At 36.7% G+C, this 17128-nt stretch overlaps 2 protein-coding genes and 1 pseudogene across 2 annotated transcripts; 2 read left to right on the top strand and 1 right to left on the bottom strand.

Annotated features, from left to right (window-relative positions):
- The first annotated feature begins 6581 nt into the window (after positions 1 to 6581).
- Positions 6582 to 8087, top strand: LOC129877830 (F-box protein At3g07870-like). The gene has a single exon (XM_055953370.1). The coding sequence runs from the start codon at positions 6643 to 6645 to the stop codon at positions 7828 to 7830; it is 1188 nt and encodes a 395-aa protein (XP_055809345.1). The 5' UTR covers positions 6582 to 6642; the 3' UTR covers positions 7831 to 8087.
- A 3057-nt stretch (positions 8088 to 11144) lies between these two features.
- On the top strand, positions 11145 to 12965 carry LOC129876679 (F-box protein At3g07870-like; annotated as a pseudogene).
- Positions 12966 to 14032: 1067 nt separating this feature from the next.
- LOC129876619 (putative pentatricopeptide repeat-containing protein At1g03510) lies at positions 14033 to 15465 on the bottom strand. Its single transcript, XM_055952101.1, has one exon. The coding sequence runs from the start codon at positions 15454 to 15456 to the stop codon at positions 14170 to 14172; it is 1287 nt and encodes a 428-aa protein (XP_055808076.1). The 5' UTR covers positions 15457 to 15465; the 3' UTR covers positions 14033 to 14169.
- Positions 15466 to 17128: the final 1663 nt, after the last annotated feature.

Genomic DNA, 17128 nt, shown 5'->3' with positions numbered 1-17128 from the left:
TTTTGGGAAATGAGTTATTGGAGATTGGATAGCATTAAGTCATTTTAATTTATTTTTCTTTAATATTACCATGCCGGAATGTGACACCCGATCCAAATATACCGTATTGGAACGTGACACCCGATCTAAATATATCGTGTCGAAACGTGATACCCGATCCAAATAGTTTATCATTCTTTATTATTACATTCCACTTCATTAACAATATTTTATCAAGCCTTCTTTATTCAAGACACCATTTTTGATAGGGCAAGTTCAAGATTATGAATTTCACGGTCTTGAGATTTCAGACCAATCACAACAACATACCAACCATCCAAACCACAATAATTAAATGCATAGTAAACTTCACACATTACTCAATGACTATCAATCGCTATTAAGAGTCTATCTATGATATAGAATAAATCATAACCTACCTCAACAGAAGAACCGAAGTCAAGCAAGCTAATTCACCAACGCTTTTCCTTTTTTCAATGTCTCACATTTCCAATCTATCAAGTATACAATATTCGTAAGAAAACGAATCCATAGACACTCATAATATATATATATATATATATATATATATATATATATATATATGTTTAACCTAGACCCAACAACTCACTCGGCTCTATAACAATTCTCTAAGAACTCAAGCTTAGGGTTAAGCCTCAATTCCTCCTATATCATAACTCTAATAGTATTCATATATTACAATACACCTATTATCTAATTACCTATCTTAATTTATCAAAACTTAAATTATAATGTGATCATTATACAAAGGATCTGAAAAGAAAGAAGTAATAAAGCTAAATACGAATTAATACCTTGTCGCTAAAAACTACAATTTGCAGAAAATAATTAAATCACCCTATACTCCTCTAATCATTTTAACCCTTTACTACCCAATCATTGGCCATCATTAATGAATGATGGCCAGCTGCAGCAGAACCATATAATTCCAACTTGCCCACATTCATTTGTTTTCTTTCCAATTCAATTAATATAGTTAAAAAAAAGGATTTTCCATCTATCCACTTGTTTATATACAAGAAGTTAAAACTTTAGATACTAATTAGTCCTTTACCTGATATGAAGTTCGATGTTCGTCCGTAGCACAGATGAGAACCGCTCTTCTTTTCTTTTCTTTCCTCAATTAATTATGTACTAACAAAATCTATCAACTTATTTTAATAAATATGAAACAAGTGGTATAATATATTAACTAAATTATCACTTTAGTCCACCAATTAAATTAGTTATCTAAAGTTATCCATCAACTAAATAATCGTAGTTATTGAATAGTCCAAAATACCCATTTAAAATTTACGGGATGAGTCTTTTATGAAATAACAAGCTCTAGTACTCAAAACGACCTAATGGGTCATTACAGTATTAGCATCCTTCAATCCTCCAAATAAGTATGATAAAAAATATCTTTGTAAAAATGAACAATGTGTCATTACCATGTGATTATTGTCTTTTAAAGTCAGTTTACGGTTGACACTAGTTTTATAACCATATAATATAGTTTGATTGCAATATTTGTTAGATTTCAAGAGATGATTATTTGTTGTTAGTATAATTTAAAAAATAATTTGCTGATATATTGTATAATTATTTTTTTGATAGAATTTTTTTTTATTAATATGATATTTTAGCATATGATGAGAAGTTTGACATGGAAAGCAAAATATGGTGACAAATCTACTTGCAAAGAAAGATACGGTGAAATGGAGAGCAGAATATGTTAGCATTTTTTTTGAAGCATAAATAACTAAATAAGGATTGCTTTCGCTAGAATTTCTTTTTACTTTGAATTTATTATTAACTTAGCTATTTTTGCTAGAATTGTTTTAACTTTGATTTGTTTTAATAACTCAACTACATGTATTGACAATGCTACTAATTTGGTCCTCTACTTTTCTACTCTTTTTTTTGTTATGAAAAACAATTAATATAATTATCCATCTCAACCAAAACATTATGATGAAGATTAAAGCTAGATAAAAGAAAAATGAGGTGGCACCTCTCTTTGGGCAATGATTCTATTTTCTTTTACAATTTTTTCTATTTTTCAAATTATTCTACAAAGATGAATGTGCTTTGTTACTTTTGATTTTGTTGTCTTGTTTCAACTTAGAAGAAGACAGGAGTTTTTGTCTTTTTGATTAGCAGATCCACTGTGTGTCTTCGGTGGTAGCGGAATTGCTCGGGTGTTGGAAGTTGGAACAGTAAGTTGGTTTTCTCTTTTCATTGTTTCACTAATCTCTCCTGTGATTTTCTTCAGCTGGTTCGTTGCTCGGCTGCTTCTGCTGCGTATTGCCCAAAGTCTGCACTGTGGACAGTGCCTTGAAGGTATTTGATGAAATTCCTCAATGAAATATTACTTTATTAAACAGTATTTTTCGGCAACAACCAGGTTTATTTCAACTGGAGTTGGTACCTCCGGTTTTCATATCTTTCCATATCTACTCTTTGCTCATACAATTGTAGTTACATTTTGTTGACTTTAAACCTTTGAATATTTTATTAGTTCATACGCATTTTCGTGGCTTTGGATAGTGATGGTAGACTAGGGTCATGTTCTCGCTCAGGGACAGGGATGGAGACGAGGGTAAGGAGGGGTAAGTGGGTTAAAGGAGCGTCTAGACTGAGAGTAGGTTCTTGGAACATTGGGACATTGACGGGAAAATCCATAGAGCTAGTTAAAATTCTAAAGAAGAGGAAGATTAATATAGCTTGTGTACAAGAGACCAAATGGGTAGGTTCTAAGATAAGGAGGTAGATGGGTATAAGCTTTGATTCTCTGATAGATCGAAGTATGGGAATGGGGTAGGCATTTTAGTAGATAGTAATTTAAGGGATCAGGTGGTGAAGGTTAGGAGAGCGATAGAGGTGGTCGTTGAAAGGATCATGTTGAACATTATTAGTGCTTATGCGCCGCAAATGGGCTTAGGCGAGGAGGATAAGAGGCGCTTTTAGGAGGATTGGATGAGTTAGTGGAAGGCATACCGCCTACTGAGAAGCTTTTCGTGGGAGGGGATTTCAATAGGCACATCAGGTCTATTTCGGGAGGGTATGATGATGTGCATGGAGGCTTTGTCTTCGGAGACAAAAATAGAGGAGGAGTTTCACTTTTGAATTTCGCAAGAGCTTTTGGGTTGGTGATAGCCAATTTGAGTTTCCCAAAGAAGGAGAACCACTTGGTAATCTTTCGGAGTGTGGTGTCTAAGACTCAGATAGATTTTTTACTCCTTAGTAAGGATGATTAAGGTCTGTGCAAAGACTGTAAGGTTATTCCGATCGACAACCTTACGACCCGACATAAGCTCTAGGTGATGGATTTAGGGATCAAGATGACGTGGAAGAAGAGGGTTGGGGATGACCGACCTAGGATCAGATGGGGAGTTTGACCATGGCTAGCGCCCTGGAGATGGGAGAGAAATAGAAGGATATGGGGGCCCAGGATAGTAGTGAGGATGCGAACACTATGTGGGATAGGACAGCTAGTTGTATTAGAGTTGTAGCAAGGGAAGTGTTGGGAGTCTCGACAGGTAGCCCTGGCCGGTACCGAGGGGACTGATGGTGGAATAGAGAAGTGCAAGGGAAGGTAGAAGCAAAGAAGATAGCATATGCGAAGCTGATAAAAAATAAGGATGAGGTGGAGAAGTGGAAGAATAAGGAAATTTATAAAATAGCGAGGAAGGAGGCGAAGTCGGCGGTTTCGACAACAAAAACGGAAGCTTTTGAACGCCTTTATGCTGAATTAGAAGAGAAAGGCAGGAATAGGAAATTGTTCAAGCTAGCTAGGGCGCGGGAGAGAAGGGCACGCGATGTGGATCAAGTGAAGTACATTAAGGACGAGCATGAAAAAGTATTGGTAGAGAAGACCCTCATTAAACAGAGATGGCAGTCGTACTTCCATAAACTCTTAATGAAGAAGGGGACAGAGAAATTGTGTTGGGAGATTTAAAACATACAAAGAGGCTTCACGATTTTGGTATTGCAGAAGTAGTACGGTCGAAGAGGTTAAGGGTGTTGTGCGTAGGATGCACTGGGGGAGAGCGACCAGACCTGACGAGATTTCTGGGGAATTTTGGAAGAGCGCGAGCTCGGTAGGTTTGGAGTGGCTGACTAGGTTATTTAATGTCATTTTTAAGATGGAAATGATGTCCGAAGAATGGAGGTCGAGCGTAATGATCCCTCTATACAAAAATAAGAGGGATATCCAGAGTTGCAATAATTATAGAGGTATCAAGCTTCTAAGCCATACTATGAAAGTGTGGGAAAGAGTGGTGGAGATGAGGGTTAGGAGAGGCGTGTCTATTTCAGAGACCAGTTCAGATTTATGCCGAGACGCTCAACTACAGAAGTCATCCATCTTATGAGGATCCTGGTGGAGCAATATAGGGAGAGGAAGAGAGACTTGCATATGGTATTCATCGATTTAGAAAAAGGCTTATGATAAAGTTCCACGAGAGATACTATGGAGATGTTTGGAGGCTAAAGGTGTACCTGTGACGTACATTAGGGTGATCAAGGACATGTATGAGGGTGCCAAAACCAGGGTAAGGAGAGTAAGAGGGGACTCAGAGCACTACCCAGTTGTGATGGGATTGTATTAAGGATCAGCCCTTAGACAATTTTTATTTGCCTTGATGATGAATGAATTGATGCGACATATTCAAGGTGAGGTGCCATGGTGTATGCTTTTCGCGGATGACATAATCCCGATCGATGAGACTCGTAGCGGAGTTAACGCTAAGATAGAGAATTGGAGATATACCTTGGAGTTTAAAGGGTTTAAGCTGAGTAAGACCAAGACAGAGTACTTAGAGTTCAAGTTCAGTGAGACACCTCAGGAGGTTGGCGCGGAAGTTAGGCTTGGTGACCAGGTCATCCAAAAGAAAAGTAGTTTCAAGTACTTTGGGTCTATCATGCAAGGCAGCGGGGAGATTGACAAGTATGTTACACATCATATTGGGGAAGGGTGGATGAAATTGAGGCTTGCTTCCGGTGTGCTATGTGACAAGAAGATGCCACCACAACTTAAGGGCAAGTTCTACAAAGTGGTGGTTAGACCGGCTATGTTATATGGGGCGGAGTGTTGGCCAGTTAAGATCTCTCACGTTCAAAAGATGAAAGTAGATGAGATGAGAATGTTGAGATGGATGTGTGGGCATACCAGGAGTGAAAGGATTAGAAATAAGGATATTCGAGACAAGGTAGGAGTGGCCTCGGTGGAAGATAAGATGCGGAAAATGCGACTGAGATGGTTTGGGCATGTGAAGAGGAGAGACACAGATGCCCCAGTACGGAGGTGAGAGAGGTTGGCCATGGATGGTTTTAGAAGAGGTAGGGATAGGCCAAAAAAATATTAGGGAGAGGTGATTAGATAGGACATGATGCAGTTACAGCTTAACGAGGACATAACCTTAGATATGAGGGTGTGGATAACCCATATTAGGGTAGAAGGCTAGTACATAGTCTCGTTATTCTTACGTATTAGTAGACGCATTATCATACTATAATTTCTTGTTTTCTGACTTCTGTTATTATCTTTCTATTACTTTTTGTACTTTGATTACTTTATTTTATCTGTGTCGCTTTCGTTATTTGCGTTATTCGTTATTTGCTTTCTCGTATCGCTTTGAACTTCCTAGCCTTATCTGACCTCTTTTTATGCTTCTTTTGAACGAGAGTCTCTCGGAAACAGCCGACCTACCTTGGTAGGAGTAAGGTCTGCGTACATTTTACCCTCTCCAAATCCCACGTTGTGAGATTTTACTGGGCTGTTGTTGTTGTATTTCTTCATCTTACTTCTACAATAATGGTATGGATTTGATTGATGATCGGAGATTACAAAAGTATATCGACTGTTCATGATAATCAATGCTACTATTAATTACCATAGATGTTCAACCACGTTCGGTGCTCCACCAATGAACATTCAACTAAACACTCTATAACTTTCACTCTTGAATATTTTATTCATAATTTTTGTGTGTTTTATCATCATAATTAAAAAAGGGCAGCCCGGTGCACTTAGGCTCCCGCTATGCGCAGGGTCCGGGGAAGGGCCCGACCACAAGGGTTTATCATCATAATTCCAAAAAATATTTACTTAATGTTTAAGAAATCACAATAAACAAATGTAATAACAAAGATACAATAATAAAGTTCAATTTTTTTTTTGAAGAAATCAAAATGTGTATAGCAAGCACTCCGGCAAAAGATAGAGAAAATTCAAATACAAAATAACATTTTCAACATAATACAATAAATTGTTACTGCATAATATGACTTCTTATTATATTTACTTCACCACTATAAATATTTTGTTTTGCTATATACATATGGATAGTTTGTATTATTAAGGATACACAAATTTCCTATTTAATATAGTGAAAAAGAGATGGGAAAACATCAATATTTCTTATCTAAATATAAATATTATATATTATGTTATTAAATAAAAAATCATGACTTTATAGAATTACAACTTTTTTATATAAAAAAATAAAAATATAGTATAAATTTTATTAATTTTTCTCATAGCCGCCAAGACAATTTCAGTAGTAGTCAAACAGAAAATGAGTATAAATTAGTAAAAGTTACCAAAAATCTCTCATATTGCCTCAAAATTGATCAATGGCTGATTGCTACCTTCCTCCTGAAATTGTGAGAGAAATCCTTCTAAAACTTCACGCTAAATCTTTACTTCGATTCACAGTCGTCTGCAAATCATGGCGTTCCCTCATCACCAGTTCTCCTTTCATCTCCACTCACCTCGCCCAAACCCCACATTCCTCCAACACCCTTCTTGTTAGGCGTTACATTACAACTCGCCATAAAGAGCATTATTCGTTGTTTCAAGACTCCAAGAATCGACCCTTTTCATTGAATTTCACATCGGAATTGCATTTCCCTTTCAATTTCCAACGAGGGTATTTCAGCATTGTTGGCAGCTGCAATGGCATCCTGTGTTTGTCAGATGATTTGGTTGGTACGTTGCGGAATTTTGTTCTGTGGAACCCTTCTATTCAGAAATTTATAACTTTACCTTTGCCTTTGATTAAGCCTCGGTGGCGTTATATGTCTGTTCTTGGATTTGGTGCTGATTTGCCTGAGACTGGTGACTATAAGTTGGTTAGACTTGTATATAGTAAGAATGATGGTGTTGTGTATAATCTTCCTCCTGAGATTGAAATTTATTCGACTAATAGTGGAGTTTGGAGGAGAGTGATGGGGGTTGAGATTAAGCATTATATAGTGGAGTTTTTCTTGTCTCAGGCTTTTGTAAATGGAGCTGTACATTGGATTGCGTATGATGTGGTTCCAAATGGTGGTGGAGTTCGGAGTTTAGTTATGTCTTTTAGTATAGCAGATGAGGTGTTTGAGGACGTTATGTTGCCGGATGCTTTAGTTGGTGTGATTCCAACGGATTTATCGATTATGTTGTTTGAGGAATCACTTGCTGTTGTTAAGTATGAGAGGGAGATAGATGATTCTTTATGTGAAGTATGGGTGATGAAGCAGTATGGAGTTTTGGAATCTTGGAGTAGATTGTATCGTATAAATTTGGTTGCAGGTATGGAGGAAATAGTTGGATTCAGGAACAATGGTGAAGTTTTGTTTTCAAATAAGAGCAATAATCTGGTTTCTTATGATCCAAATAGTGGACGAAATAGGGGTCTTGGTATTCAAGGTTTCTCTTGCTCCTTTCATGTTCAGAATTACAGGGAATCACTTGTTTTGCTCGAAGGGAACAGTGTCATTTCTGGTAGGGTCTTGGAAAGAGTTGGAGATTATTGGCTTTATGCTTTATCGAAGCAATAACGAAGAATGTGATTAGAAGGTAAGGCATTTTCAAGGTAGTGGAAGTGGAATCTGTTCTATCAAATTTGGTAGACTTAGTTTAGAGCTATCTGATAACTATAATGTACTGAATTTTGAACTTTTTGCATTACATGAGTTGTTAGTATGCTCTTGTTACTTTTTGATGTTTATTTCCTGTTTATTGTGAAGCCTTATCCTAATCAAGTGATGGACCTTGTCTTTATCAGTTGACTATCATATTATTTTGTCTGATGTTACTACCTGCTCGTTTTCATTGTTTTTGTTTTCTGAGCTAAATTTGGTTAGCCCTTTTAAGGTTTTACCAAATCCGCCATCCCCTTTCACCTAAAATTAGCAGGCAATAAGGCGTTCTGTGTCTCATCAATTGCACTTGTCTGACTATTTGGCTGCATATGCATATTCTTAACATATCATTGCTTCTAGTGTTAGTATGCTCTTGTTACTTTTTGATGTATTTCCAGTTTATTGTGAAGCCTTATCCTAATCAAGTGATGGACCTTGTCTTTATCTGTTGACTATCATATTATTTTGTCTGTGATGTTACTACCTGCTCGTTTTCATTGTTTTTGTTTTCTGAGCTAAATTTGGTTAGCCCTTTTAAGGTTTACCAAATCCGCCATCCCCTTTCACCTAAAATTAGCAGGCAATAAGGCGTTCTGTGTCTCATCAATTGCACTTGTCTGACTATTTGGCTGCATATGCATATTCTTAACATATCATTGCTTCTAGTGTTAGTATGCTCTTGTTACTTTTTGATGTATTTCCAGTTTATTGTGAAGCCTTATCCTAATCAAGCGATGGACCTTTTCTTTATCTGTTGACTATCATATTATTTTGTCTGTGATGTTACTACCTGCTCGTTTTCATTGTTTTTGTTTTCTGAGCTAAATTTGGTTAGCCCTTTTAAGGTTTACCAAATCTGCCATCCCCTTTCACCTAAAGTTAGCAGGCAATAAGGCGTTCTGTGTCTCAGCAATTGCACTGGTCAGACTATTTGGCTGCATATGCATATTATTAACATCTCATTGCTTCTAGTGTGATTTCATATTCAGAATTTCCATATTTCTGCCTGATGTCGAACATGATGTGATGAAGGAAACGCATAATGCCAAATTTAGCTCAGCATATTCTTCAATTTGTAAGCCAAGTACAAAGGTAGTGCTGGACATTACAATAACGAAAGAGAGAGAGAGAGAGAGAGAGAGAGAGAGAGAGCCCTGTACAATATCAGTGCTGCAAAGGGCCAAAAGTCCTAAAGATCGATACTTCAAAGTATGCATTGATGTAACCTTGTCTTCAAATCATCTTCTACTTCTCTCCTTCCAGATTGTTCAAACAACGCAGACTGGGATAGTTCTCCATATATTTTTGATACATTTTGCCCCCTTGCAACCTCACCAGCAGCTAAACAGGTCCTTTATTATGGCATCACCCATTCAGTTACTAATATATTCAAAAGTAGATTGTCAGTATTACCCTCCTCCTTTCCACTCATATAGCGCCTGCTACATAAAATCCAGCAAAAGCAACTAACTCCATATGGTGCTTCAGTTCTCCATATTTGCAGCCATGGCCACATGATGCATTTTGAAACCTGGATTTAAGCAAATTATATGAAGACTTAACTCTATAGATACCATCCCCCCAGTCCTTTCCAGATTATATAGTCAGCATCTTCCGATAATAACGAAGCATTATCCAAGTGTTGTAACATAAGAGTAACTCTTTCTATTTCTCAGTGATACAATCCTAACTAGTTGGAATTTGGTGAATCCTCTATGTCGATTCTTCTCTTGTTGGAGGAAATGGAGTTTAGTTATTTTCTCTTTTCAATTATATGCAAAAAATTAGTAATCTCACTTGGTTTACTATCAACAGTCTTGACTGTCTGAGAATTTAGTTGAGCATCTATATTAGTTGAGAACATCTCCTCTAGTCCGATATCTGTCTATTAAAGCTGAAGCATGCAACTGAAACAACCCGGTGTAAGTTAAATTCTCAGGGCAAAGAAATACTATCTATAGCAAATACAACTCGAGTTGCTTGAGTTCAAATTACATGAAACTTTAGGATGGATGTCTCTGTTTCAATGAATATTTCTTTCAGACAAATGGAAACGAATACATCCTTTGGTAATAATGTAGAGACATAATCCTTTTTCTGTATAGTAAGAAAACTAGCAGCTGACTTTGTAATTGGTTGAATCCTTGCAGCATGATTGTTACTGGTTTGAAATCTTCTCTATCATAATCCTGTATTACCAGCTCCTTTTACACTTACAAAAGAAGATGGAATTGCACAAACACTAAATAGAGCGTAACTAGCCAACTGAAAGAGTTTGACTTGTTTCTAAGCTGCAACTCTCACTTTATGTTTCTTTCATACTCTAAAGATGCCTTCAGTACAATATTGACGTCTCACGGAGATGAAATTTCAGTACTGTAGTTGTATCCTTTCCTTCTTGGTCCTCGATTCTGCCTTGTACAGAGTGCTTGCTTTGTTTAGTGTTCTTGCCTTCCTTCATGAGTTGCTGATTTGGCGTTGACTTCAAATCTTATTCCTTCCTCACGTTCTGGATCTTTGATTGATCTCCTTTCCTTTTTGGATATTCGTCCTTGTATTATAAATCCTTGGAAGGGGAGCTTTGGAGTAACTGGTAAAGTTGCTGCCATGTGACCAGGAGGTCACGGGTTCAAGCCTGGAAACAGCCTCTGGCAGAAATGCAAGGTAAGGCTGCGTACAATAGACCCTTGTGGTCGGGTCCTTCCCCGGACCCTGCGCATAGCTGGAGCTTTAGTGCACCGGACTGCCCTTTTTTTTAATTATAAATCCTTGATTGATTATGACTGATCTTCTTTCCTTCTGGTCCTTGGATGAATATTCACTTATGTGCTTCTTGCTTTCTTTTCCTCCCAAGATACTTTAGGTTAATTGTCATTATTAAAACAAATTTAGAAATATTTAGGGGCTAACACTTATTACAAAAGAACAATTAATATCAAAGAATTAAAGTTAGAAAATATTGGATGTTCAACGATCATTTGGGGAGGAGACAAAGTTTTCCAATCAGTTGCCATAATTGAAAATTGAACTTGTAATAAAATAATGATGGAGAGCTCTAGTTCATAAATCATAAATGTCATATATTAATCCTTAATCAACCTTAAGTTACCACATAATTACTCTATAAATTCATGCATGTTTGAAAATCCACTTAAAGTGATCCCCAATAATAGCTAAATAAGTTCACTTAACACAAGGCAATGACAAAAGAAAAATAATTACTGATTCTTTAAGAATAAGTTGAAGGATTAAGCTAATAAAACTCAAATAAAAGGTTAATCTGGTAAGTATATGATTGTTGGATTTTCTTGCCTAAAGGTCCTAAACAGAAGATAAGTGAAAGAAATAACTTAGTGATTTTAGCATTGAGTCCCAAATCCGCAACCCGCCCTGCACATGATATTTGTTCCAAAAATATTTAAACCTGCCCCGCAACGCCACGCCTCGCCTTGCCCCGCCCCGCAAAATTTATAACCCGTCCCGGCCCATTGTCATCCCTATTATTAAAGCAAATTTTACCCAAAATCTCTACTACAACTAGTGCTCTTCTTGTCCCTCTCATTCTCTCAAAATTGATCAATGACTGATTTCGACTCCTCCTGCTTTCCTCCGGAACTTTTGAGAGAAATCCTACTGAAACTTCCTACTAAATCCTTAATTCGATTCACAGTTGTCTCCAAATCATGGCATTCCCTCATCACCAGTTTTCCTTTCATTTCTGCTCACCTTACCCAAACCCCATATACCAACACCCTTCTTGTTAGGCATTACGTCAAGACTCGCAATAAAGAGCACTTTTTGTTGTTTCAAGACGGTAAGAATCAACCCTTTTCCTTGGATTTCACATCGGAACTGAATATCCCTTTCAATTGCCAATTTGGGTATTTCAGATTTGTTAGCAGCTGCAATGGTATCGTCTGTTTGTCTGATGATTTGTTTGGTGAGTTGCGGAGTCTTGTTCTGTGGAATCCTTCTATTCAGAAGTTTATAAATTTACCTTTGCCTTCGATTAGGTCTCAGTCGCGTCATATGTTTGTTCTTGGATTTGGTGCTGATTTGCCTGAGACTAATGACTATAAGTTGGTTAGACTTGTTTATCGTAAGAGTGTTGTTTTTGTGTTTGATGGTCCTCCTGAGATTGAAATTTATTCGATTAATAGTGAGGTTTGGAGGAGAGTGGTAGGATTTGAGATTTTGTATGGTAGAGTTTATGTGGTCTCAGGCTTTTGTAAATGGATCTATACATTGGATTGCGTATGATGTGGTTCCATATGGTAGTGGAATTCGGAATTTAGTTATGACTTTTAGTATAGCTGATGAGGTGTTTGGGGAGATTATGTTGCCGGATGCTTTAGTTGGTGTAATTCCATCGGATTTATCGATTATGTTGTTTGAGGAATCACTCGCTGTTGTTAAGTATGCTTTAGATGGTGTTTCATGTGAAGTATGGGTAATGAAGCAGTATGGAGTTTTGGAATCTTGGAGTTGGTCGTATTGTATAAATTTGGTTGCAGTGATGGAGAAAGTAGTTGGATTCAAGAACAATGGTGAAGTTTTGTTTTCAACTAAGAGGAATGATCTGGTTTCTTATGTTCCAAATAGTGGACGAAATAGGGCTCTTGGTATTCAAGGGATCCCTAGCTCGTTTTATGTTCAGAATTACAGGGAATCACTTATTTGGTTCGAAGGGAACAGTGTCATTTCGGGTGGGTTCTTGGGAGGAATGTGAGGTTTATGGACTTAATGAGTAGCTTGGACTACAGAATTTATCGATACAGTAAAGAAGAATGTGATCAGAAGGTAGGGTATTTCACCAAAGTTCATGGCTGTTTCAAGGTAATGGAAGTGAAAGATGTTTTATCAAATTTGTTGGATCTAGTTTAGAGCTATCTGATAATTATAATGTACTGAATGTTGAACTTTTGTTTTCCATTTATTTGCGTTACATTAGTTGTTACTGTACTCTTATTGCTATTTGATGTATTTCCAGTTTAATTGTTGTGATTTCTTATCCTAATCAAGCAATGTGCCTTGTCTTTATCTATAATTAACTTAAGTTTGATTCGTTTCCTGAAGTATTCACGCATCCACGCCAAGTCCTATTCCATTTGCAATCCCTTCTAGTTCTATACATGTTGCTTTGATATTTCATTGTTTTTGTTTTTTTAAGCTTAATATGGTTAGCTCTTTAAGGTTACTAAATCCAACACCCCCTTCCATTCAAAGTTGGCTGGCAATAAGGTGTTGTCTTATCAAGTGCAGTGCCCTGACTATTTGGCTAAACTATGTGCACATTATTACCATCTCATTGCATGTAGTGTGATTTGATATGCAGAATTTTCCATACTTCTCCCTGATGTTGAAATTGGTGTGTGATGAGGGAAATGCATAATGCTCAATTTTGCTTAACCCGAACTAGTTGACATTACAAAATAGTACATATTCTTCGCGTTGTAACACTAAGCTAGTGTTCTGGACATTACACTAAGTGATGGATCCTGTACAATAGCAAAAGAGAGAGACAGCCCCTCTACAAAATCAGTGCTGCAAAAAGTTAAAGGATCTACACTTCAAAGTATGCACTGATGCAACCTTGTCTTCAAAACATCTTCTATTTCTCTCATTCCAGATTTTCAAACACCGCGAGTTAGGATAGTTCACCATATCTTCTAGTCCTTAATTGAGTACGGCGTCATCCATTGAGTCCTGAATGTATTTTGAAAGAATAGGTCCCATATTTGTCTTGAAACTGAACACTGAATAAATAGATTGCCAGTACACTCCTCTTTTCCACATATACAGCGCTTGCTACATAAAATCATTCCTCTTCTCTGTTATCTTGATTTAGACAAGCATCATGGGTCGAAATTCAGCAAAAACATCTAACTTCATACGGTGCTTCAGTTCTCCATATTTGCAGCCATGGCCACATGGATCCATTTCGAAAGCTGGACTTAGCATATTGTACGAGGACTTAACTGTATAGATACCATCCCCCTCTCCTTTAGTCTGATATCCGTCCATTAAAGCATGCAAAAGAAACACCCTGTGTAAGTTCTAGCGTCAGGGTAAAGAACACTATCCAAAGCAAACACAGCTCGAGTTGATCGAGTTCAAATTACATGGAACCTTACGATAGATGTCTCTGTTTCAATGAAAATTTCTTTCGGATAAATGGAAACGAGTACATCTTTTGGTATTCATGAAGAGACTGAATCCTTTTTGTGTATAAAAAGAAAACTATTGAATCTAAAGTCATTCTTGATGTACTACCCAGCTGCTACCTGGGGCTGTTTTCATGCCCCTCTTGAGCATCTCTCTTCTGAGTCTTTCCGCTTCCTCAAATCGCCCATTACTAGCATAAATTCTTGCCAGTATCACAAAATTAGCAGCATTCTCAGGCTCTACTTCAAATAAAGCTCTTCCAGCTATTTCTGCCAGCTCAACTTCTCCATAAGTTCGACAAGAAGCAAGTAGTGCTCCCCAGGCTTTCGCAGTCACCTTCACTGGCATTTTCCTAATAACGTCATATGCCTGATGCAATCTCCCCGCCCTACTCAATACATCTATCAAACAAGCGTAGTGATCGCTGTTTGCTTCAACACCATATCTATCTCTCATCCGAGAAAAGTACATTTGTGCGTCATCAGCTAGTCCAGCATGACTACAGGCTTTCAAAACCCCTAGAAAAGTGATTTCATCAGGCCTGACATTAGCCTTCTCCATTTGCTCAAAAACTTCAAGTGCGGTGCTTGCCTGACCGTGAAACGCATAAGCTGAAATCAAACTACTCCAAGCAACCACATCCCTGTTCTTCATACTGAGAAACACAAGATGGGCTTTGTCAAGACACCCACAACGCCCATAAGCCTCGATTAATCCACTCCTCAACTGCGGATCTGGATCAATATCATTCCTTATCGAATACCCATGAATCTGTTTGATCAAATTCACATCCGCCATACCAAGATAAGCACGTAACAATGCAAGAACCGTAATCAAATTCGGCCTCAAACCCATCCTCCCCATCTCTCTGTAACACAAAACGGCCTTACTAAACCCATCCTCCATCTCCGCCAACCCCGCAATCATCGCGTTAAAAGTGGCAGAATTAGGCTCCACATCCATCACTCGAAACAACTCCAATGCCTTCCCAATATCATTACAATGCGCGTAAACCGAGATCATCGAGTTCCAAACGACTACATTTCTCTCAGGAGATTCATCAAACAGTCGGCGTGCGTACTCAACGGAGACGCATTTCCCGTACATGTCTACTAAAGCACAAGCGACAAAAGGGTTTGAAACAAAGGAAGCTTTGTATGTGTGAGCATGAATGGTTGCGCCGAGCTGAGAGAATCTCAGCGCGGCGCACGATTTGAGAGCTAGAGGAAACACAAAGGGGTCGAGTGAATGGGAAAGAGCTGAATGAATTTGGTGGAAAAGAGAAAGAGCTTGTTCATGTTGGCCTTGATTGACATGAGATGTTAAGAGTTTTGTGTAAGAGAGCAACCGTTGGAAGTTTGAAGAAAAAGAACTCATTGCTTTGTATTTTTTGCCGCCCTGTTTTGATTAGATAGTTTTCTTAAGTTTGGATAACAATAAAACAAAGTTGTAATAAAAGAATAATATGAGCGTAGGGAGGGTTAGAGTTGTCTGGTATGGGACCAGTCGTGCTCTTGTAATTATTATTTATTGTATTTTGATTATCATATTATTTTGATATTGTGTATAGATTTTATATTGCTTTTCTTATTAACTATTATGCTTTTTTTCATTGTTTTTTTTTTTTTGGGGGGGGGGGGGGGGAATTGATGCATTTAAGCCGAGGGTCTTTCGGAAACAGTCTCTCCACCTCGACGAAATAGTAGTAAGGTCTGCGTACATTCTATAATCTCCGGATTCTATTTTGTGAAATTTTACTGGGTATGTTGTTGTTGTTATACTACGTTGGCAGAATGTGGTGAGATGAATGAGATTTTCAAACATTTAGTAGGCGTTTGATTATCGTTTTATTGTGAAATTTGAAGGGGAAAATAGTTTTGTTTTCAATGTGAAAAATGATATTTGAAAAATTAGAGTTGTGTAGCCATAAATATAAAATGGAGTTATTTTTGACTTTTTATGAGTATTTTGGAGTGAAAATACTTTGTTTTTATTTTTTATAATTCTTGTACTTGAATTCCAAAATTTTATGGTCAAATATGTTTTCTGGAGTTTAACTTCAAAAAAAAAAGTAAAAACATTTTATGACCAAACGCCTAATTAGAGATCTTGAGTCTAAATTTTGGATTGGAAGCATTTTTCTTCTGATTGATCATACGTGTTGTCTATTCAAATTAATTCATTTAAAGGGTTTTAAATATGAAAGAATTAATTTTTTAAAAAAAATATTGACTCGGAATTTTTGAAGATATTTGAATTGGGTGCATTTTTCCTTTAATAGACTTTGTGTGACGTGGATTCAAATTAGTTCATTTAAAATACTAGAAGGTTAAACAAAAAAATGAAGTTTCGAATTTTGTAACGAAGAAACATTAGGAAGGAAATATTTCCCCCCAGTGCAAATTCAAATAAACTGATTAAATGAATTTTAAAGAAATTTCGAGAGGTTGTATTTCTCTTTTAATGGACTTTATGTAATGCGAATTTGAATTAATTGGATAGCCAATTTTAAATACCATATGATTAAGCATTTCTTATTCATTCAATCGATGAAACTCCAAAACCGATTATTTTGGACTGACGAAAGTATCATACATCTTCCACGGGATCAAACTAAATAAGTAATTTAACGTAATAAACTTAAATGGCATAATATACCTTTCAAGTTTGAGGATTATTCATTCAGTTGACTTAAAAATAGAAGTGTTTATATATGGTTATTGTAAATAATTTTAAATCATAAGATGAAATTTCAAATTCTCCAAAAAACTTATTTTGAAAGTTTCAGATTATGATTTTACATTTTTCAAATACAAAAATTAATACACTAGTTTATGTTTCATAAAAAAAATTATTTTATATCTACCAACCATTTTTTTGATATGTAAACAAATTTTATAATTGATATTATTACTCGTACCAACCTTTAAACCATTTATATCAGATATAATTATTATACTCACCAACCAAATATATTATTACTTCAAATCAACGCCTATTATGTGGGAGGATTATAGTAAGAAATAATACACCATAATGCACAATTTTA

Source organism: Solanum dulcamara, chromosome 12 (genome assembly GCF_947179165.1).
Source record: "Solanum dulcamara chromosome 12, daSolDulc1.2, whole genome shotgun sequence".
Taxonomy (NCBI): domain Eukaryota; kingdom Viridiplantae; phylum Streptophyta; class Magnoliopsida; order Solanales; family Solanaceae; genus Solanum; species Solanum dulcamara.
This window is presented reverse-complemented; position numbering and strand designations above follow the sequence as displayed.